Below are 23,079 nucleotides of genomic sequence, written 5' to 3' on the forward strand. Positions count from 1 at the left end.
ACAACATTATTCAGTAATTAATAAAAAATCAGGGTTTTCTTGTTAATTACCCATCTCTGACAGAGAAAAACTTCTGCTATAGCAGGTTCGGCTATGTGTCACATTTCGGATGTTATACTAGAAATTTGTAAAAATTTTCTTCCGAACCCTGGTGATAAGTATTTTCTTTCTAGTTTCTCTAGTTAAATGGATAAATTCAGTTCAATTTTGTTTTTCACGTGCTAATTTCACCGCAACGAAATTCAAGAGTTGAACCAAATTTAAGATAATAACCAATCAAATTAGTAATTATTCTAAACATAGTTCGACGCTTGCACTTCGTGGGTAAAATTAAACATGAAGGGGAAGAAAGTTATTGTACTATTCACACTGAATTTATTAGTTCTGACATAACCTAACTGCGGTGCCTAAAATTTCAGCAATATTGGCAACGTTGGCAACATAACTTCAATATTCTCAATGTTTGGGCAATTTTGATACAATATTGTTGAAATATTTGAATATTGACGCACTGTTGCCATATATTACTGCTATTTAGTGTATAAAGTGTAAAACGCAAAGGGGTTTAATTATCGCTCTCATGGACGGATTTATAGTTAAGTATTTTTACTTTATAAATAATTTTAACAGCTCACTAATTTAATTAATATAATTAATAACTTAATTTTACTAATTAAACTAATTGCTGCTTATTCTACAATTTTAACAATATTCAAGTAATTTTACCACTTTCTAGACAAAGCGGTATAATAAATAGACTCAATTATTTTACCTATTTTGAAAGTATAGTAGCAGATTTACTTTTTACTTGAAGTTAAGAAATTAGAACATTTAATTACGTTTACATGAGCGAACTTAATTTTACTATTTTTAAAGACGTAATTCATACGTTTTCATAAAATTCCATAACGAAACTGAAAAAAAGAAATTTTTTTTTACAATGCAAAATAATTGTCAGTAAATTTAAGAACATAACCTCAATGTTGCTATTGTATTCCAAATAGTATTTGCGTCACAATTTTAGTCAGAATATTCTAATTATTACGATAATATTATCAATATTGACAAAAAAATTTAAATCCCGTCTAAATATCTATAATATTTAAACAAAACAGAATTTTCGTTTCTTTCCAAGAAAAAAATTACAGGAAAAACTAATTTTTTCCCTGGTATATAAATACATTTTTCTAGCGAAATTATATTATTGTTTCTAGAATATTTGACTTTGATAAATTCGTATATAATTAACATATAGTCGTGTATATGTATAATTCTATTATCAATAAACTCTCCAAAATGAATATTCTTGGAATTCTACAAGGTATATGCATTTTCTCACTATTACGTTCTATTCTTGCATATATATATACAAAGAGTCAGTTATATTGGAAATTAAACAAAAAGTAAAACGTTAATAAACGTTAGTTAATATTTTTTTTCCTAATAGTAGAAAATACTTATTCTTAATTTTCCGCTTTTTTAATTTTAATTATCAATAATATTTTAACACTAAAATTAATAATATAAAAGTAATTATTTTTGGGTTATCCTTATTTTTAATTAATAATTAATAATTGATTTAAGGATAAAGTTCAGTTGAAAATTATAGAAAATAATTGAATTCAGGAAGGGTTAAAATTGTAATTTTTTACGTCGGTGAAGTTCATAACGTATTTATTATCAACGAATTGCAAGAAATAAAAATATTTTTCTTGACAAAAGCAATAAAATAATAATAAATAATAGTACAATTTTGTGGTTCAACAAACTGAGTAAAAATTTAAAAAAAAAACTAAAAATTGATTTTCGAAGAGGTTTAAAATTAAAAGATCAAAAAAACTAAATTCATCACCTTTTGTTCCCTCATTTCTCATCAGTTTGATCCGTTAATTTCTACTTCTTCTTTTTCTTCTTCTGACTCTCACATCAGACATAGAGACTCCGCCTTGTTTAGGTAATTCTCCCCTATTGTTTTCTTTCTTTTTACCCCTTACCTCGGGGTGAACAGTACAAATACATGAAAACAGTGTTTTTTTTAATGTATGATGATATTAATTAATATGATAATTTAATTTAACCAAAGGAATGATATGTAAGAAAACATCTTTTCTCCCTTTATATTTATATTCAAAAACCAATTCTTCCCTGTATGATATAAAAGAAAGTAAGAAATAAGGGCGGGTGTTTATGTATGAGGGTGTGAGAAATGAAATCACCGTGTCGATAATGATTTGCTTTCAAAAATAGAAGTCGTATAGGCCTTAAAAAAAGGTATGTCCTAATAACGCTGAGGAGAAGACTCGTGCCGTGAGAAACAAGGCATTGCCTGCTCCCGTGTGTGTTATATGTATACCTGTTTATATATATATATATATATATACATATTTTATCCAGTATACATTTTACTGGTTGCTGCTGTTCAGCTCTTGTATTGCTGACAGAGCAGAGACTACACCAGGGGAAGATTTCTCTATATACTCTCCTCTGAGTCTTTGCGGTCGAATGCAAAGACCAAAGGAAGACCGGGACCAAAAGGTTGACGTTAAAAAACTGGTTCCTTATAACACACACATTTATATATTATATATATATAAACTTGTTGAAAGCACCAAGAATCCGTGCCGGCAGTCGTATAATACCGATATTACCCCAAGATATACAGTAAAACCACGTGCATTTGAAAAGACCACATGTGATAATGTTGGATTGTCCATTCGTATTCCGTATTTTTAAATTGATTCATTTCCTACGTAGTCTATACCGATTCAAGTTTCAATTTGTTTTGTGCATTGTAGAGGGACCGTAATTTTACCATTGCGCATTAAACAAGTGCACAGAGTTCGTCCCTAAAGATTCTGCCCACATTGTTCTCCACTTGCATCTAATAAGGTTGTACTATGTCATATTACATTAATTATATTCCTGAAATACTCCAAGTTTTTTTGCCATACTTTTCGATCGATTTATATTTTTTATATTTATATTAAGTTAAACCAAAATTGTTAAATTTTAACTTTATTTAACTTTAAAAATTTGTTTTAATTTTGTCTTAAAATTTTATAAAGTAGTAAAAAAAAATATTTACGAATGAACATGAAAAATAAAGGAGGATACGCTAAACATAACCGTAATGCGCGCGTGATGATTTGAGTGATAAATACGAAAATAATAAAGAGTAATAGAACCGTAGAGGTTGAGAGTGTATATAATTCTATAATTAGACGTGCACAAAGGGAGGAGATGAGGATCTGAGAGTTTACACACCCACTGACATAAATCGTTTTTCTACTAGGGCAGGTAAAACCTGCCTGTCACGCTCAAGGGTCCAATGATCTACGGTGGTAGCCATACATACATATACATAAACATCTACACATAGAAAAAGTGATCGACATGGGATTTTGGAAAAAAAAACAAAAAAAAATAATAATGACTTTTAAAAGAGTCAGAAAACTAACGACCAATCAGTTAAACAAAGTTGCACTTTCTTTCTTATTCCAATTATTTTCTATCTTTAAAGAATCTTTTTTTTAAATTACAAAGCAAAATTAATAATTACACACTAAATTTTCAAAAATTTTTTACTAATAAATTTTTTTGTTTTCAGATGGAGCGAAATTACGTATTAAATGTGCGTAGAACTGATCAACGTAGAAAATTAAAAAAAAGTTTGTTTACTTTATGTAGAAGAAAATTTACAAAAAACTTTATGAAAACCACAAAATTATGGTCATTTAGAGAATGGAAAATTTTTCCGTCTCTTTAGAATTATTCGTAACAAAAAAAACTATAGTTGGGTTTAATTAAGGAGGAACCAATGACAAAATTAAATTCTATAGCGAAAGTCCGACGTGAAACGATTAACCGTAATTTATTAACCTCGCGTTTGTGGGATGAAATGGGAAAAAAAGGGGAACCCTTTAAACCCACTAAATCTTCGAGGCATTATATACACATCGAACTAAATAAATCTTTTTCTCAGTGGAGACATTTACACATCCTAGATTTCAGTTCCAGATAATATAGGCGCGCACACAGAATCTAGTTTTCTCCATCTCTGCAAATTCGTTTATCCCCCATAATCTAATTCCATACACACAACGCGCGCGCGGAATAGAAGACAACAAGAGGGAAAAGAAAAAAGGAGAAGAGATACAAAAAAAAAGTATAAAAGTAAAAGCGAAGAGACGAGAAACAGGTAACCCCTTCGTAAATCCTTGTTGAGATCGTTTCGCGGTCCATAATACATATAAGCAAACGAACGCGCTTCCCAAGTAGGGAGCGAAATTTTATTCGCACCGGGCATTCCCATCCCTGTTATGCCTCCAATCGGCCGTAGGGGGATTTGCTTTTTGGTGGGGGTTACCCCCTCTGGACCGTTGTGTACTCACCCTTATCCCGGTATTGGGACCGGGAGATAGGGATCTCTCACTCCTCCTCGGAGCGAGCAACGCTGGAGAACGGCGAACACACAGCGGAGCAAAAAACAAGAGGCCGGAGGGCCTTTTCTCATTGAGTCAGTCAGTCAGTCAGTCAGTTAGTTCGCCACAGCCAGCGAGGCGGGTTGCACGTCAAGCCAACCCATCGTGTGTAATATCGTCATACACACACATACACACGTGCATTCGCGTGCTTCCAAAATAAATCAAAAAAAAAAAATCTTCACATTTACGGCTAGTCGAATTTTTCGCGCAAAACTACCGACCTCGAACTGGGAACATCATATATACAGACACATTACCTACCTTACCGACCGAGCCCTTGTGGTTTTTTTTTTCTTTTTTCAAAAAGTTCCGCCGGTACGTCGCGCGCCTCGTTAACTAGAGAGCCATCACCACCCCCACCAAATCCCCCCTCCTTTTTTTACTTGCTTAACCGGCCATTAAATCTCGAATTTCACGGCGCGAATCGAAACGAGGGCCACGCAAAGGGTAACCGACACCTGCCGGCGGCCCGGGTGTATATTCGTAATATGCGGTGGGCTGCGACGGCCCTGGCCTCGGCGGCGATCTTTTTGCTCCTCGCGGCCGATTCAACCAGGGCGAGGCACCGTCGCACGGGAAACGATCACAAGCCCTCCGGTGACATCTCACTCTGGATCGATCGGCAACAAATTAAAATGTTCTCCGGTGAGTGTGTTTGTCCCTCCAGGTGCTTTTTCACACCCACCCTTTTACCACCATCACCCCCCTCCACTATCCATCTAACCAATCGCGACAAACCAATTTTCATAAAATTTAATTTTAAACATTTCGATTTTTCAAATTTTTACCACCGTTACCCCCCTCCACTATCCATGTAACCAATCGCGACAAACTTGACAAACCAATCTTTTATAAAATTTATTTTTAAAAAATTACATCGATTTTTCAAATTTTTACCAATGTCATCCCACCTCCACTATTCATCCAACCAATCGCGACAAACCAGTTTTCTTAAAATTTAATTTGAAAAATTACTTCGATTTTTCAAATTTTTACCACCGTCACCCCCTCCACTATCCATCTAACCAATCGCGACAAATTTGACAAACAATTTTCTTAAAATTTAATTCTAAAAAAGTACATTAATTTTTCAAATTTTTACCACTTTTTACCCTTCACTATCCATCTAACAAATCGCGACAAACTTGACATAAAATTTAATTTCAAATTTTTACCACCATCACCACATTCTAAAAATACATCGATTTTTCAAATTAAATTTTATGGAAATTGGTTGTCAAGTTTGTCGCGATTGGTTAGATGAATAGTGAAGGGGGATGATGATGGTAAAAATTTGAAAAATCGTTGTAATTTTTTTAAAATTAAACGACAAATCAATTTTCTTAAAATTTATGTAATTTCAAAAATTACATCGATTTTTCGAATTTTTCCAAAAATAGCAAATTAAAGACGCATCAAAAATCACGATAAAAAAAGGTGGAGACAATTTTTTCAAAGTCACAAATTTAGTTTGAATTTATAATATCATTTGTCTAAAAGTCGAGTCGAAAAATTTGATTGTGTAGAATAAGAATTAATTGACCTCTGAACACTATGAATTTTTATCATCTGTACAATCCCGATTCAAATTGACAAAACTTAATCTTTGTGTCAATTGTAACTTTTCAGTTTTAATTATAATACATACAATGTATGTTGATTTTTGATGTACTTTAAAAATTAGGCAAAGAGATGGATTTTAAACATTAAACGTCGAAATAATACAGAACTGTAAATTCAGTTTAATTAATTAAACAAATACATTTTATATTTTTGTTACTTTTTCTTGACACAGTTTTCTTGAAAGTATCAAATTGATGTCAAAAATTTGGATCAATTTTTTATTTGATCCACATTTTTGGTATCAGTTCGTTGCAATTTGATACTTTTAAGTTAATATAGTGGAAGGAAAAAATTGTGTTCGGATTATAATTAGTTTGGATACAATTAGTACCGAATCTTTCTTAAAATTAAAAAAAAATTTTTTACTACAAATTCACAGATCTATGAATTAGTCGAAGTGTATTAAAAAAAAGTAAAAATTAAAAAAGTGCTGTTAATATTCTTCGGTAAATATAGCGAGTCCTTTTGAGATCCTCTGGGCAGTAGATTAATCGAGTGTTCTTAAAATCCTTCGGTACAACATTTATCAAGTGCAGTGAAATTAAATCGTGTGCGAGGAATAATCAATTTCATTTTGGTACCACATTCACAAAGTGCAACAGAAATCAAATAGTTGAAAAAGTGGAAAGAAATTTGCAAAGTGGAACCAAAAGTGTTTCTTTTGGCAAAAATTTTACAAAGTGCAAGAAAGAATTTCTTTGGTATAATTGTGAATTAAAAAAGTAGATCCCATTGTTATGCTTGTTAAGAAATTATGCAAAGTGCAATCAACATATTATGATTTGGCTGTACCGTCAATCAAAATAAAAAGTTGGTACGAAATTATGGAAAGTACTACTAAAGAAATCTACTAAATGTAAATAAATTTCAAGGCACTAATGTAAGTTAAAAATTTACCCAAAATTAACCCCTTGATATCAATTTTTAGTGCAGCATGATAGCAATCCTGTCGGAAATAATACATACAGTAATGAAAAATGCCGGAAGAATTCATTTCTAAATAAAATATAAGCAGAAAAACAAAATTTGCATCTTAAAAACAAAATGATTGAAGCCTATGAGCTTACAACTACAAAGTTAATTTTAAGATATTTAAAATCATAAAATCATAGCAAAAGGCTGAAATTTAGTCAAAAATGGTTTTAGTTACAGTTTTCTTGAAAGTATCAAATTGATACTAAAGTAGATCAATCTAATGAGAATTGATGGCAAAAATTCGGATCGATTTTTGATTTGATCCACATATTTGGTATCAATTCTTGTTGCAATTTGATACTTTTAAGTTAATAGTGTCGAAAGTGGGTTGAAAGTTACAGATTGATTTTCTTAAATAAAATCTGCAGTAAAATTAAAAGATAAATTTAAAATCGAAGACTAATTAATACTGTCAGTGCATCTTTTCTTCCAGTTCTATTTTCCTTTCATTCTAAATATTTTTTATGAATAAAACAAACATAAATATAAAATCAATGCACTGATTTTATTAATGAGATGATGTGTCTATTCGAGAATATTCCTTTGGATTGGGAATGTATATATATGTTATAAAGATAAGAATTATCTCGATTGCAATAACTATTAGTGCATTATCAAATTTTTCTTAATAATAATATATAAAGCGCGCGGTTAATTTCTTATGAATACTTGCGCTTATTTAAAGAAGCAATAATTCTAATGTCTTAGATCCTGTAATTATATAATTATATGCCTCATTATTACAATATATGTTAATGCGGATAATTGCCACTGATTCTCCAGTTTGCAATTGCTAAAATTAAGAGCGAGGCTATTAACAGATAATATGAATTTAAATAATTTGAAATTAACATTGTAGAGAGAAAGTATGAAATATTTTTATGTAGTATACGAAAATAGAATTGGAATTTACTTCCGTGGTTATGGGGATAAAAATAGTATCTAATTAATTTTATGGATTTTGAATTATAATTTTTAGAGATGTATTTTTTGCGATGGGGATCGATTATATGCATAACTTTACTCCTACATTCCGCTCATTGCATTTTTCTTTTTTGGATTTTATTAACTTGGAGATTATTTCTTTCACCTTTCTCAATCCACTTAATTGAACTCTTTATTGATGCAAGAACCAAACATAGATTATTAGAATTAAATGGACTGCGTCTGGTTCTTGAATCATGGGGTTCAATGTAAATCTTCCCCTAAAATATTTTAATGAGAAATGAATTATTTTTTATTATTTTAATAAAATAATAACATACTTATTCTCATTTCTCTACAATTTTAATGGCATGTTATGGTCACGCGTGTTCTAATAGTAAAGCACATGATTCACTCTAAAAATGCTTAGAACTAAAAAACACTTTTCTATTACATTTAAGAAATTTTTTAATTGTAAAATTATTCGAAAACATCAATATTTATGCAAATAATAACAAATTCTACTTATCAAGTTTTAAAAAGTGGTTAAATCGTAATTTTGAGGTATATTCTAATATATATTTCTCATACCTGCCTACTAGTGCTTTTTTTGACACAAGCGCATGCGCAGTATTATCACATACCATCAGCACCTGCGCACTAGCGTTCTGCGACTTTGAAGCATGCGCAGTAGTAATTAACGTGACAGCCAAATGCGCACTGATGATTTTTGACCACAACAACACTTTTATTATTATACGTTTTTTGAAGAAAAGGACGTTGCACAACGTTATTAGCAAAAATAACTAAAATACATCAAACGCAATAACAGAAATAATCAAGTTTTTCCTAAAACAAAGCAGTTATAATAAATTCTCAAGACTTAACGGAAAATGTTGAAAAAAAATCCATTAAAACTTATATTGGCAAATTTAATGGATTTCCTTGAAAATAGACACTAAATGTTTATTGAAACGAAAAAACAACACTTTTAACGTTATATTGACAGTGACTTAAAGAATGAGTAATGTTTACAATGGATGAAATTTTATTTGCAAATACAAGAGACCAAAGAGAGTGTGTTCCATACCCAATAGAAGATTTTTGCTCCTCTCTCTCTCTCTCTCTTTCTCATTCTGTACTTGTGCCTGATGGTCTCGTGGAATTCCAATATACATATATATATAGTGTATAGTGGCATGTATAATCGTCTGCAAACAAATCTCCGAATGGATAGCAAGCAGCATGTGCCGCGCCGCGCCGGCTCGCAGAGAGTGCGTATACATACATTTATATATCGTTTTTCTTCCTCCTCTGTGGCAATGGTTAGTGAAAAAGTGAACATGTTGCAGCGGTTTCATGAAGAAGAGTGTATTGGAATTATGTTCTTCCCTAACGTAAATTGTGCCAAGTATTATATCTCAGTTCAAGGATGTATATTTATATAGTTTGAATATTGTATACAAGAAATTTTTTAAATTGCAAATATTTTTGCATTATTCTTTAAATAGGATTGAGTAATAGAATAATTAAGAAAAAAGAAATAATTTTTCCTCTTTTCTCTATGAATTATTTTGCTCGTTAATAAAAAAAAGTTTTAGAGTATGGCGAACTGTTATTATTACCTATTTCAATAGTGAGCACATGTTTTTAGTGCTCTACTTACAGAAAAATTTTTTTTTAACATATTTATTATTCTATTTAATCAGGAAAATTTTTTACCATTAAATTATTATTTAAATATATGATTTTACAGGTCGGTCGCGCTAAACCGACCCCTGGTTATAATCCGACAATGATCATCTTAGGTGGTGGTCGCTAATTAAAATCTCAATAAATTAAAATAATTCATCTTGATATATAGTGTATATCGACTCTTGAATTCTTTCTTTTGATTTAGTAAGAAAATTTTAGTGAGTGTGAATTGTAAATATTTGAATTGCTATTTACATATATTTTATATAAATATGTAGTTCTGAAGTAAACAAACTGAATTAAAGAATGATTATAACTAGATATGTAGATCTCTAAATTTTATTTCAATGAAACAATCGCCAAACAACAAAAAGTTGTTATTTAAAAACAACTTTTTCTAATTATTTGTTTGGACCTTAAGGCCACAATTGATAAACAGTATTTGACAAAAATTAAGGTCCTCGGAAATACCAAAAATGAAAAATTTAAATTTAACATCGAATCGGTATGATAAAGATATCGAAAATTTTCAGATATTCTAAAATTTGAACTCTCTATGGTTCAAGAATGCAAAATGTATTAAGATCGCTTGAAGATAAAAATGCTCTTTACTTATTAAGACGACGTAATTTTTATTTAACTAAAATTTTTATACAATATTAAGATAATCAAATAAACATTATTTTAGATTTTCATATATAAGGGTTTTGTTGGACTTACTGATGAGTTGACAAGTTTCGTGAAAAATTCTGGGAAAATTCAAATAATTTTATTTGTGTTGAATAAAATTTTTACTTAAAAAAAGTAAAAAGTTAACTTAAAAGTATCAAATTTCAGCGAATTGATACCAAAAATGTGGATGAAATAAAAAATTGATCCGAATCTTTGGCATCAATTTGATCCACTTTAGTATCAATTTGACCCTTTTAAAAAATTGTGTGTTTAAGACAAATAATAATAACTAAATTAGTTTATAGTAGGCTTATGAGTCAAATATATACTTTTATTTGACTCAAATAAATCATATATATTTGGTTCAAATAAAATATTTCTCTTACTGTGAGATTTATGTAAATTTAAATAGTTTTCCTTTTATCAAAATAATAAAACATAATTTACTCGTATTGATGATTCAAAGCCACAAACCCATAAGCAGTAAACAGCTGCCACTGAACTAATAAATATCGCAGATTGGCTCGCCTTGTGCCTCTAATAAATGCACATATCTTTGTAAACTACTATAATACGTCCTCCGTTTAGTAATAATAGTAGTTTCCTCCTTTTTTTTCTTATGCTAAACGAATTTTATTCTCCTCATTACAATTAAAAAAATTTCATTATATGCATAATTTTGACTTTTACTATATATTAATAAAATAATGAGTAGAAATAATAATAAATAATAATTTCAAGTATATAATAAATAATAATATTAATATTATTGTACTATTATATTAATATTAACTATAAGGGTTCGTTCATAAACTACGTAACTAACCTTTTTGGGGGGAAGTAAAATTTCCAAAAAATCGGACCTAGGTATTTTATAAACAACTTTTAACGATAATAATATGTTAAATATCAATCATAATAATGTTATTTGTAGAAATAAATTTTTATATTATAAAAAGTAAAGGGCGCCTCTTAATAGGCAACCTGTCTTCCAAGTATGCGTTTTTCAGATCCCTTATTTCTTCGCGAAGTATCTCAAATAATTAATATAATAATTAATTTATTATAAGGACAACGCACAAAATGTACAGAAATTAGCTTTCGGCCAAATTGACTGAAACTTCAGAAAGATATTCTTTGAGATGTTCTGAACAAATTATGTATGGGGCAAATTGCCCCAGAAAGAATATTTTTCGAGTTACATGGGGTAAAAGTGTGGAAAATATAAAAGCGTAAAGTACTCACATTTTAGAAATTCTGAGGTGCTATTATGTGACTTTAATACTCATCTGATTTACTTTTAGGGTCAGTTAAGCTTCTTTGTATTAGAAATGACAGTGAAGAAATAGTAAGAGTTAAATAAATGCGATTTAAGAGTGAAGTAAACGTCCAATCTAAAAGATAGTAATGTAAGATTAGGATAGAAGTGAATAAATGAATAATCTGATTTAATAATAATTATACGCATTTGTATAAAAAAAGGAAATATAAAAAGAATTTATATTAAAAGATATATATTTTTGTTGTATTGAAATTTATCATATGGATAAAATGAAAATTATTTATATAATATTCTTCTTTTGCAGGTTTAGAAATGGAAATATACGCAATAACGGAAGGAATAGTATTATCGTATCTTCTGGAACCGGAATTCGAGAGCAAATTGCCAGTGATACCGAATGAGGTTAATTATGTTAATTTTACGTGGAAATCGGGAATGAAGAAGTATTTTTATAATTTTTTTAAATTAACGTCCGACAATGAAATGATACTAAAGACACCGTCAATAACGATAAAAACAACAGGCCGAGTGCCAAAAAAACCAAAAGGTAAATATGAAACATTTTCGTATTCAAATTTCAAAACAAAAATTAGAAGTTTAATTGCCTTTTTTTATAATATGAGTTTCTAGTTTATGTTCTGTCGGTGGAGTAGATATATATATATATATATAAGGGGGCAAACGATCAAAATCATTTTAAGGTTCACTAAACTATAGTTCGCTGGCCATTTGAATTAAAATGAAGAAAGATTCTTATTCTTAGATATTGAAGAAAGGTACTTAAAAAGTAAATCATTTTAAGGTTATGTTTGTACTATCTTCATAATAATTAAAAGTTTCTGTTTAATTATATAAAATTTGAATAGCAGAAAGATACTGAAGAAAGGTACCTAAGAAGCAAATCATTTTAAGGTTATGTTTGTACTATCTTCACAATAAGTAAAAGTTTCTGTTTAATTATATAAAATTTGAATAGAAGAAAGATAGATACTGAAGAAAGGTACCGAAAAAGAAAATCATTTTAATGTTCACTAAAATAGTCCGCTGGCCATTTGAATCAAAGGGAAGAAAGATTCTTATTCTTAGATACTGAAGAAAGGTACCTAATACGCAAATCATTTTAAGGTTATTTTTGTACTTTCTTCACATTAATTAAAAGTTTCTGTTTAATTGTGTAAAACTAAAATCAGTTTTTATTAATTATTTAATATTCAATAAAGACTTTGGTGGTTTATATTAAAAGATACTTCTTGTTTTCTTTTTTATTTTAAAAATTACAAACATAACCTCAAATTTTTTTGCTTCTTAGGTCCCTTTCTTCATAGAGCGTCACTGTTCTTACATCAAGGGGTTCAATTACGAAAGAGTCGCATTATTATAGATTTGGTTGAAATTAAAGTTTTTAAAATTAAAATTCTAAAAATTAAGATTTAAAAATATTTGTTTTTTTCTAAATTTCAGAATTCAGCGTAATGTTACCTTGTTCCGGCAATGCATCGGGAATAGCACAATTTGGAATTGGTCTGATGATAGAGACACGCAAGAGGAAAGCCCTGAACGGTACACCCCTTTGTCTCAGCCTGAGAAAAGAATGCACCGTGCGCGGTGAGTGCGTCAGTCGCGCCCACGATCACCACATCTTCTCCACTCACACATACAGTTCTGTATCATCAGTAATCGCCACTAATTTGCTGCATGCTTCGATCTAAAACAATCGGAATTTTAATTAAAAGTATAGAGTCTCAGTCGCCGCTTCCTTCCTGCTCTTTTCACGATGAGAGGCCACGACAAGACGAATCGGTTTCAGTTTCAAGTCACTTTTCTCCCTTGTTTTCTCCTTTTTTTCCCCCCTCTCTCTTCTTCTATCTTTCTCTCTCTCTTGAGAGATTTTTTTTTATTTTCTTCATCTCTTTTATTTAGTTCAATTAATTACACGCCGAAAGAAATAAATTAACCGGGACAGCTAGAAATTTATTGCTGCGAGGCGCAAAAAATGGTTTAATCAATTTAATTGCCAAATTACCCTTTTATACTCTTTTAACCATCTTTGTCAGCGGATTACAAACAATTGTTTGCCCATGGAACGCGAACGAAAAAGTAAAAATGTGAATTCCTCGTGTGAGTTGATTTCACTAATGAAGCTTTTTCGCGACTCAAGTTATTTTAATTAGGTGACTTTTGTTGCCTGGAATTTTTCATTCTTTCTACGCCAACTGGAATTCAACTGTTCAAAGATATTTAATTTGTAAAATATTTTCAAAGTCGCTTCTATTTATAAATTTTAAATAAATTTTAAATTAAAAAATGACGTTAAATTTTCAATAATTTAACATTCAAACCTTTTAAAATTTAATAACTTAAAATAATATATTAATTCAATATTTTTGGAAGCTATATAAAATTAAAAGAATATTTATTATAAAACATGAAGACAACAAGAACGCTTTCTTCATATTTTATAATAATTAAATATGACCAAGTGATAAAATTAATATTTTCTATTATAAGAATTATTCTCAAATTCTTCAATTAAATATAAATTAGAAAATAAAAGTCTCGTTTAATTTCAAAAGAAAACCGTTAAACTTTTTCAAAAAAATTAATTCCACAACTCTAGTTAAAAGTATGAAAAATTCAGATTTTCAAAGATTTTAATTTGAAAATTAGCCATTTTTTGGATTTCGAAAGAAAAAATTCATAGTTTCATTATAATTTCCAAAAAAATTTTAATTTATTTCCAAAAATTCAAAATGAACACAAGTAAAGAGGGTGTGACGCGCTTTGAAGAAAGAATAGATACCTAAGAAGCAAACAATTTATTTTAGGTTATGTTAGTAATTTCTAGAATGAAAATACGAAGAGGATATCAAATCTAAATGTAAATCATTTATGTTTAAGTCGTTATTACATCTAAAATAATTAATAAAAACTGATTTTAGTTTGAAATTAAACACCAGAAACATTGTAATTAATGTAAAAATAATACAAACATAACCTTAAATGATTTGCTTCTTAGGTACCTTTCCTCGGAGCGCGTCACATATACGACGTGAATTCTCGAAAGAAATTAATTTTTCTTTCTGTTGTTTTTTTAATAAGGAAGATTATTTTTTTACAGAACAATATCCGGGACCTTGTCCAGATGGTTATTTAGGTCCGCCACATTGTAAAAAAGCTCTTTGTTACCCAAATTGTATGAATGGGGGAAATTGCACGGCACCGGGAGTTTGTTCCTGTCCCCCGGGATTTCAGGGACCTTACTGCGAAGGAGGTAAGTTCTTAAAATTTCAGAAAATTCAAAAATTAAAATTCTTGTAAAATATTTATAAACAAATTTGAAAGTAATTGAATTTTATGAAGAATTCAATTATTTTCAATAATATTGTAATAAAATTCTTTAGTCAATTTATAAATAATAAAAATCTTCGTAAAAAATTCAATTATTTTTATATAAATAATAAAATTGTTAACAGAATTTCACTTATTTTCAATACAATTTTAATTAATTTCTTCGAAAAATTTCAATTATTTTTATCTTGCAAAAATTCAATTATTTAAAAAAGATAATTGAATTTTTTACAGGGGTTCAATTATTTAAAAAAATAATTGAATTTTTTACAGAGGTTCAATTATTTAAAAAAATAATTGAATTTTTCACAGGGATTCAATTATTTGAAAAACTTTTAATAAAATCCAATTCCAGAACTCAATTATTTTTAAAAATAATGAAATTTTCGCTGAAATTCAATTATTTTAAGTACAATTTTAATTGAATTCCAGGGAAAATTAAATTATTTTTAAACATTTTTTTTTTAATTCTACGAAAGAATTCATTAATATCAATAAATAGTATATGTGACGCGATCTGAAGAAAGGGACCTTAGAAGCAAAAAATTATAGGTTATGTTTGCAATTTTTTAAATGAAAATACAAAAAAAGGATCAACTGTCAATATAAATCATTAAAGTTTAAGTCTTCATTAAAACTAAAATATTTAATAAACACTGATTTTAATTCAAAATAAGTAAAAAGAAACTTTTAAACAAGAAAAAAGTAACTCTAACCCAACCTTAAAATGATTTGCTTCTAAGGTCCCTTTCTTCAGATCGCGTCACATATTTTTCACAGGAATTGAATTATTTTAAATACAATTTTGAGAAAATTCTTCTCAAAAATTCATTTATTTTTTAAAATTTTGCAAAAATTCAATTATGCTCTGAGAACATTCAATTATTTTAAAGAATAATTGAATTTTTTACAGGGGTTCAATTATTTAAAAAAACTTTTAATAATATTCAATTCAAGAATTAAATTATTTTTAAAAATAATGAAATTCTCGCTGGAATTCAATTATTTTAAGTACAATTTTAATTGAATTCCAGGGAAAATGAAATTATTTTTATTTTTAAACATTTTTTTAAAATTCTACGGAAGAATTCATTAATATCAATAAATATCAATAAATAGTATAATAAATTTCAAGAAATGTTATTAAAATTGTAGGTGAAAATAATTGAATTCTTCCGAAACATTATTTTTTTATTTTTGAAAATAATTGAATTTTTTGAAGGAATTTTATTATTTATTTTATTCTTGCGATTCTGAAGATGTCCCTGTTAAAAAAAGGCTATTTAGTAAAAACTCACAAATTACCATTTAATGATATTTATTATCAAACTTCGTATTCAAAAATTCATCAATAGCTATTTTATATTTTTTAGCTAATTACCTAATTTCATTAATTAACAGCCATAGTTGATCTTAAGTTATCTGATTTTTATTTCCGACTACACTCGAAAAATTTTTTTCTCCAATCGAAACATTTCCCTCTCTTTTCCCCTTTTCTCTTTCCAATCTTATGTACAGTCGGTAAAATAGTTTAAAGAAATAAGTCGATATTTGCATTTGGAGAAAAACTCTTTTCCGAGTTATAAAAATCGATAAACATTCTTGTAAAAATAAATAAAATTTTTCAAACAACTTTGGTAATGGCGATTGCAGTTTTGCAACCGGTCTTAATAATATTGGTGAGAAGTTGATAGAATGGTGCCTGTTTGGCGCCATTTTCCAATCCAATGTCATGATGTTCAAGTTCCTCGTCACGGAATTTTTGTATTGTTTCCAATAATTCTTTGTCAATTGTTTCCTTATTGTTTTCCATTAGAGATCGTAATTGTTCATTGTAATGTTCGACAATCACGTCCTCGACTGCCACAGTGCACGCCATTGCTGCCTTCTCTCCCATGAGTGCTGTCCCAGCGCCGAGGACAAAACCGGCGACATTCCAAATTGGTAGTAGAGCCGTTGGCCGAACACGATGTTTCACTATTAATTCCTCAAATTTTGCTCTGTGCTGCTTTTCCTGATCCCACATGTGTTGGATCGTTGGTCCCATTTTTGATCTTCCTTTTGGACACAAAAAGAATAGAGTAAATTTTTTTTGTCTATATACTTTCAAACTAAAAAAAGTAGTAAAAATGTAGCTAACGAATAAGTAAACTTGACGACCAAAAAAAAACTCGTTTTAGACACTTTACAAAATTGACAAAAATTCCATTCTATATTTTTTTTCCTGACTGTTTCCTAATTTTCATCAAAAATATTTACTTCTTTCTTATCCTGCCAATAAATTGAATTCATGCAACGAATTTTATAATTCATGAAAGAATTTAAATATTTGTAATAAAATAATTTAATTCTTGCAAAGAATGTTAAATAAAAGTTTTTAAATAATCGATTTCTTTCGACTAATTTTATACAAATTCTTATTTAAGTAATTGAATTCCCGAGAAATTTTTATTATTCATGAAAAGAATTGAATTTTTACAAAAATTTTTTTAAATAATTGAATTCTGTTTGTAAATTTTATATAAACAGTAGATATTTGAAAATCATTGAATTGGGAAAATTTTTTTAATAAAATTAAATTTTACAAAGAATTATATTAAAATTTTTGACAATAATTCAATTCTTACGAACGATTTCATTAATTTTTTTTTTTTAATAATTGAATTCCTAAAAAACATTTTATTATTTATGAAAATAATTGAATTCTTGCGAACGATTTTATTAGAATTTTTTAAAATAATTGAATTTCCAAGAAAAAATGTATTACTTTTAAAAATAATCGATTTCTTTCGACTAATTTTATGCAAATTCTAATTTAAATAATTGAATTCCTGAGAAATTTTTATTATTCATAAAAAGAATTGAATTTTTACGAAGATATTTTTACAAAAATTTTTTTAAATAACTGAATTCTGTTTGTAAATTTTATAAAAATAGTAGATATTGAAAATCATTGAATTGAGAAAAGTTGTTAAAAATAATTAAATTTTACAATGAATTCTATTAAAAATTTTTACCAGTAATTGAATTCTTGCGAACGATTTTATTAAAATTGTCTTAAAATAATTGAACTTCCAAGAAGAATTTCTTACTTTTAAAAATAATTGAATTCTTGTCATGAATATTGTTATTTATGAAAATAATTGAATTTTGTAAAGAATTTAGTTGCCTCAAAATAATTTAATTCTCGGGAATAATTTTATTATTTATCAAAATAATTTATTTCTTTCGAAGAATTATTTATTTATTTATGTAAATAATTGAATTCTTGGGAAGAATTTTATTAAAATCTAGAAGAATAATTGGATTATTTCAAAAAAATTTAATTAAAATTAAATAATAGATTTCTTTTGAAACAATTTTATTAAAATATCTAAAAATAATTGAATTCCTGTCAAAATTTCTAATATTTTTGTAAATAATTGTATTCTTCCAAAGAATTAAAATAAAAACATTCTTTTAAATAATTGATTTTTTCGAGGAATTGAAATTAAATTTTTAAGAATAATAACATTTTTTTGAGCAATTCCTGTAAAATTGTACTAAAAATAATTGAAATCCTACGACGAAGTTTATGATTTATGAAAATAATTGAATAGTTGTAAAGAATTTTATTAAAATCTTCAAAAATAATTGAATTCCTGAGAAGAATTTTATTATTTATAAAAATAATTGAATTATTGCTAAAAATTGTATTAAAATGTTTAAAAAAAAAGAATTGAATTTCTGTGAAAAATGTTATTTTTTAATATAATTGAATTCTTTATAAGAATTTTATAAACATTGTTTTAAACAATTGAATTCTTGTGAAAAACGTTATTTGTGAAAATATTTGAATTTTTCGATAAATTAATTTAAAATAGTACTATTAAAAAAAATTGAAATTCTTCGACGAGTTTTATTATTTATGAAAATAATTAAATTCTTGCTTAGAATTTTATCAATTTTTTAAAAAATAGAATTTCCATGAAAAATATTATTAGTGAAAGTATTTGAATTATTGTGAAAAATTGTAGGTTTTAGTAAATGAGTGCGAAGCCTGTACATCTTCCTTCTTGTTAATAGTAAAATTATTGCATTTAATATAAATCATTTCAGAAATTAATCGTTTTTTATAAGAAGTTTCATAATCTAAAATTTTTGCATCGTCAAAATTAAACGAATGATTATATTCGCTTTGATGTTTGTTCACAACAGAATCGAGGTTTTTTGTTTTTATGTTCACTTATTCTTTTTTTCAAGGTACGTTTCGATCGTTTCGATTCACCAATATACATGGCTGACCAACTATTACAATTAAATTTATAAACAATATTAGTCCTGTCCCACTTTCTCATCAAGTCCTTTCTCAATTTAATTATAGAGCTTAGGCTTTTTTCCACAATAGGAATAGACAGTAAATTATATTTTTTTCTAAATATTAGATAACTGTTTGCTTTTTATCTATTGTTTTGTAAATTAATGAATGTTTTCTTTTTTAAATATTTTTTTGTATAAAATGTTTTATCGTCATTCTTTTTTTTGAACCGACGATCAAGAGTCAAGCAACATTTTTACAGCAGCAACTTCATCAAATCAAAGAACAACATTTCTTTCGATCTGTACCTAATATTGCCATTTGTCCGGCGTAAATTCGATCAGCTCCCAATTCACCGGCATGATCAACTCGAACAATTGAATCAACGAGATTACTCGCTCTTATATTTGTTGCCGATGCAGTTTGTTGCGCTTCACTGCTCATTAAACGAACAAATAATTTTTCTCCTAATCGCAACATTTTCTTTTTCACTCGTCACCTGAAAAAGAGAAACAAAATTAATTATCAATTACTAAAAATTAACATTAACTTAATTAATTAATTTAATTAATACATTCTTTCTTTCAGGAATTTGCTCCGATAAATGTCTAAACGGAGGGAAATGCGTTCAGAAAGACAATTGTGAATGTCCCAAAGGATATTATGGTCTTCATTGTGAATTTTGTAAGTAAAACGAAGAAAAAAAATATAAATTACCTAAAAATAAATAAATATATCGAAATATTTTAATTAAAAAAGAATATTTTAATTAAAAAAAATACTTTAATTAAAAAAAATATTTAAATATTTATTTTTTTTACAGCTAAATGTGTAATTCCATGTTTAAATGGAGGAAAATGCAAAGGCAACAATTTGTGTCGATGTCCCGCGGGTTTTAAAGGTGATCATTGTGAAATTGGAAGACGTTCACCTCAACGTTCCGCTTGCACGAGAGCATGCAGAAACGGAACGTGCCAACCTGACAACACCTGCTTATGTGAGCCAGGCTGGTTTGGTAAATTATGCAACAAGAATAAACCTTGGGCCTGAAAATAAAACAGACAAAAAAAAACGATTTGAATTATGACAATGGTTTCGACCGACTGGGCAGTTTCTGTAAAAATTATTACAGAATCTTGTCTTTAGAAAAAAAAAAAAGAAAATGAAACAGAGATAATGAAATCAACTTAGAAGAAAAATGGGACAATCCCGTATTTTTGAATCAAAAAAATTACTTTTTCAATTTTGGCTGTTTAATAAGAATTCCCAAAGATTTCGCAAAAAGTTAACAAAATTATTTTTATGTCTAATTTTTGTATTTAAAATTATTATTTATAGAAAAAATTTTTATTATTAAAAAATTCTTATTCAAATAAATATTAATATTTCTGAAAATGTTAAATTTTCGCGATTTTTTTTTAAATTTTCAATATTTATAGAATTTGATTTATGTTCTTTTATTTTTATATTTAGGTAATTGTTTTATTTTTATATTTTTAATTATAATTTGTTATGTGCGTTTTTATTTATTTATTATTTTTTTCATAAATGCTTTTTTCCTCATTTTAACCCCTTAACACGTGATACAAATTTTTGCCACGGCTGTTAAGGGGGGGATTTAATAGAAAAATGTTTTTTTATAACCTTAACTTTTGAATTTAAGGAAATAAGAGTTATTTTTAATTGTTAAAAATGATTTTAATTTAAATGTTTCGTTTTTAAAATTCAACCTTTTAGGAGACTAAAAAATACCTTGGAAATTTTTATTTTACAGTTGAAATGCAAAAAAAAAATTAATATTAAGATAAATCACGAATTATGTTTTTAATTTTATTATATTATTTAGAAACGAAAAGAGACTCGAAAAAAAGTGAAATTAATGTAAATCTAGAAAATTGATGTCTATGTATAAGTATCTTGTTACTTATTAAGTTTTTGGTCTTTCATGAATTTTGGCTCGTGTTGTTGATATTTAGGTAAATTTTTTTTAAATATATTTTTTCTCGACTACGAATTTCAAATTGTTTTTTTTTTATTTTTGCTTTATAGAGGTTTATTTAAAAACAATTTTATAATTATTAAATTTTATAACTTTCAAAATTAATTTATAATAAATTTCTAAAATTCATTTTAAAAAATCTTTTGAAAAATGAAAAGAAATCCATTTTTTCAAAACTATATGGATGTTTTTTTAAAAATATCATTAAAAGATTAAATTAATTAAAAGTAAAAAAAATTGAAATTAAAAAATAAAAAATTGTTATAAATAAATAAAAAAAAAAATTCGTAGTCCAATCGGTCGGTATCGCGGAACAAAATGCGAACGTGTTAGTAATTTTCTTTTTACTTTTAAGTAAAAGAAAATCCTACTCCAGATGTGATATGTAAAGTTGCTTTACACCATTTTTTACTAGAATTATTATTATTTGATATTCTTTTATATTGTTAGTTTTATTTTAATAATTGTATAAAATGAATACAAGTATTTTTCTTGTAATAAACAAAAAAAACAAAATATTTTTTCATTGCTTTTCTGAAAACTCTCCTTATTGTTTATTTGACTTTATTTCAAAAAAACTCGATATTCATAGAAAAATAGATAATTTTTTTAAATTATTTTTCTCTATGTTTATTATTATTTATTGATTATTCCTTTTCTGTATTTTGTTTCTATAAAATCGAGTGTAAAACTCATATTGAATATTTTATTTATTTTAATTATTTATACCTAAAATTTGAAATATTTAATTTTAATAATTAATTTTTTTCATTCTATAATTATTTATTTATACCTAATTTCAATTCTCATTTTTTTCTATAAAGAATGAGAAAAAAATGTTTAACAGATTTTAAAATGTCATAGGAACATTTCACGTGGAATTACCCATATTTATAAATTTAAATTATATTTTATCTTTGATTTTATTATTTTTTATATTTTTATTGTATATTTTTATATTCTGTTACTTATATTTTATAATGATTGACGAATGTTATTGTTTTATTTACTTAATTGTTATTTATTTAATATTATTTATTAAACAATAATAATAAATAAATACCTAATAATAGTACATAGTCAATTAAATCTTTATTTGGAAATTACGTCAGATTGCGTCAATATTTTTCTATTTAAAAAAAATTGAAAACAATATTTTTTTAAAAATTGTTCCAGAAGAAAACAAAAATACTCGACATTTAATAATTAAATACCCGGAAAAAAATACTTTTTTGTAAAATTGCGCAAGTGTCAACAAGAGATAACCTCAAAATCAAAAAAACAATCGAAACACGTCAATATTGACCCACAAGAATATTAAAATCAATTATGTAATATAGAACAGGGAAAAAAAAAGTAATTTACAATTCATGTACAATACCAGTAGCGTTAGAGACAAGCATCAATCAATCAATATAGTATAAGCACCAACCCTAAACCACGAAAATAAATCAATAAACCCCCCTTCAAGACAAACTGTCAAGAAATAGTCGATGTAAAATTTTATTTTTTGAAATAAATTATTTGTTTTAAAGAGAAGAAATTTAGTTTTAGAAAAGGAAAGAATTTTTTCTATAACAAAAAGAAAAGAATGTTATAAACCTACAAAACAGACTCAAGAGATAATAAAAAGATATTTACCTTAAAATGAAAACTGTCGACAACAATCAAAACTCCCCATGATGCAATGCTCAAATAGAAGTTAGGTTACAAACTTGATGTGAACCAATGGAAAATGACTTTAAACACGATCACGTGTTTCATCGGCCAATGAAAATAC

The 23,079-nt window shown here is 27.2% G+C and overlaps 2 protein-coding genes across 9 annotated transcripts; one reads left to right on the plus strand and one right to left on the minus strand.

Annotated features, from left to right (window-relative positions):
* Positions 1 to 191: 191 nt before the first annotated feature.
* LOC122508584 (protein shifted) lies at positions 192 to 20,636 on the plus strand. 7 transcript variants are annotated; one of them, XM_043622032.1, is made up of 6 exons: positions 192 to 595; positions 11,960 to 12,202; positions 13,117 to 13,314; positions 14,774 to 14,926; positions 19,889 to 19,984; positions 20,124 to 20,636. In XM_043622032.1, the coding sequence occupies exons 2-6, from the start codon at positions 11,968 to 11,970 to the stop codon at positions 20,348 to 20,350; spliced, it is 909 nt and encodes a 302-aa protein (XP_043477967.1). In that variant the 5' UTR covers positions 192 to 595; positions 11,960 to 11,967; the 3' UTR covers positions 20,351 to 20,636. The 7 variants fall into 7 exon arrangements, with proteins under 7 accessions (XP_043477967.1, XP_043477960.1, XP_043477962.1 ...); XM_043622025.1 differs by lacking the exon at positions 192 to 595 and adding an exon at positions 4,430 to 5,129 and having other exon boundaries at positions 20,124 to 20,634; XM_043622027.1 differs by lacking the exon at positions 192 to 595 and adding an exon at positions 4,430 to 5,129 and having other exon boundaries at positions 13,117 to 13,260; positions 14,798 to 14,926; positions 20,124 to 20,634.
* LOC122508586 (5-demethoxyubiquinone hydroxylase, mitochondrial) lies at positions 16,305 to 23,077 on the minus strand. Of its 2 annotated transcripts, none has more exons than XM_043622033.1 (3): positions 22,941 to 23,077; positions 19,609 to 19,799; positions 16,305 to 17,061 (listed from the first exon to the last, which is right to left on the minus strand). In XM_043622033.1, the coding sequence occupies exons 2-3, from the start codon at positions 19,778 to 19,780 to the stop codon at positions 16,628 to 16,630; spliced, it is 606 nt and encodes a 201-aa protein (XP_043477968.1). In that variant the 5' UTR covers positions 19,781 to 19,799; positions 22,941 to 23,077; the 3' UTR covers positions 16,305 to 16,627. The 2 variants fall into 2 exon arrangements, with proteins under 2 accessions (XP_043477968.1, XP_043477969.1); XM_043622034.1 differs by lacking the exon at positions 22,941 to 23,077 and adding an exon at positions 22,681 to 22,818.
* Between the last annotated feature and the right edge of the window lie 2 nt (positions 23,078 to 23,079).

This window comes from Leptopilina heterotoma, unplaced genomic scaffold, assembly GCF_015476425.1.
Source record: "Leptopilina heterotoma isolate Lh14 unplaced genomic scaffold, ASM1547642v1 Lhet_55, whole genome shotgun sequence".
NCBI lineage: Eukaryota > Metazoa > Arthropoda > Insecta > Hymenoptera > Figitidae > Leptopilina > Leptopilina heterotoma.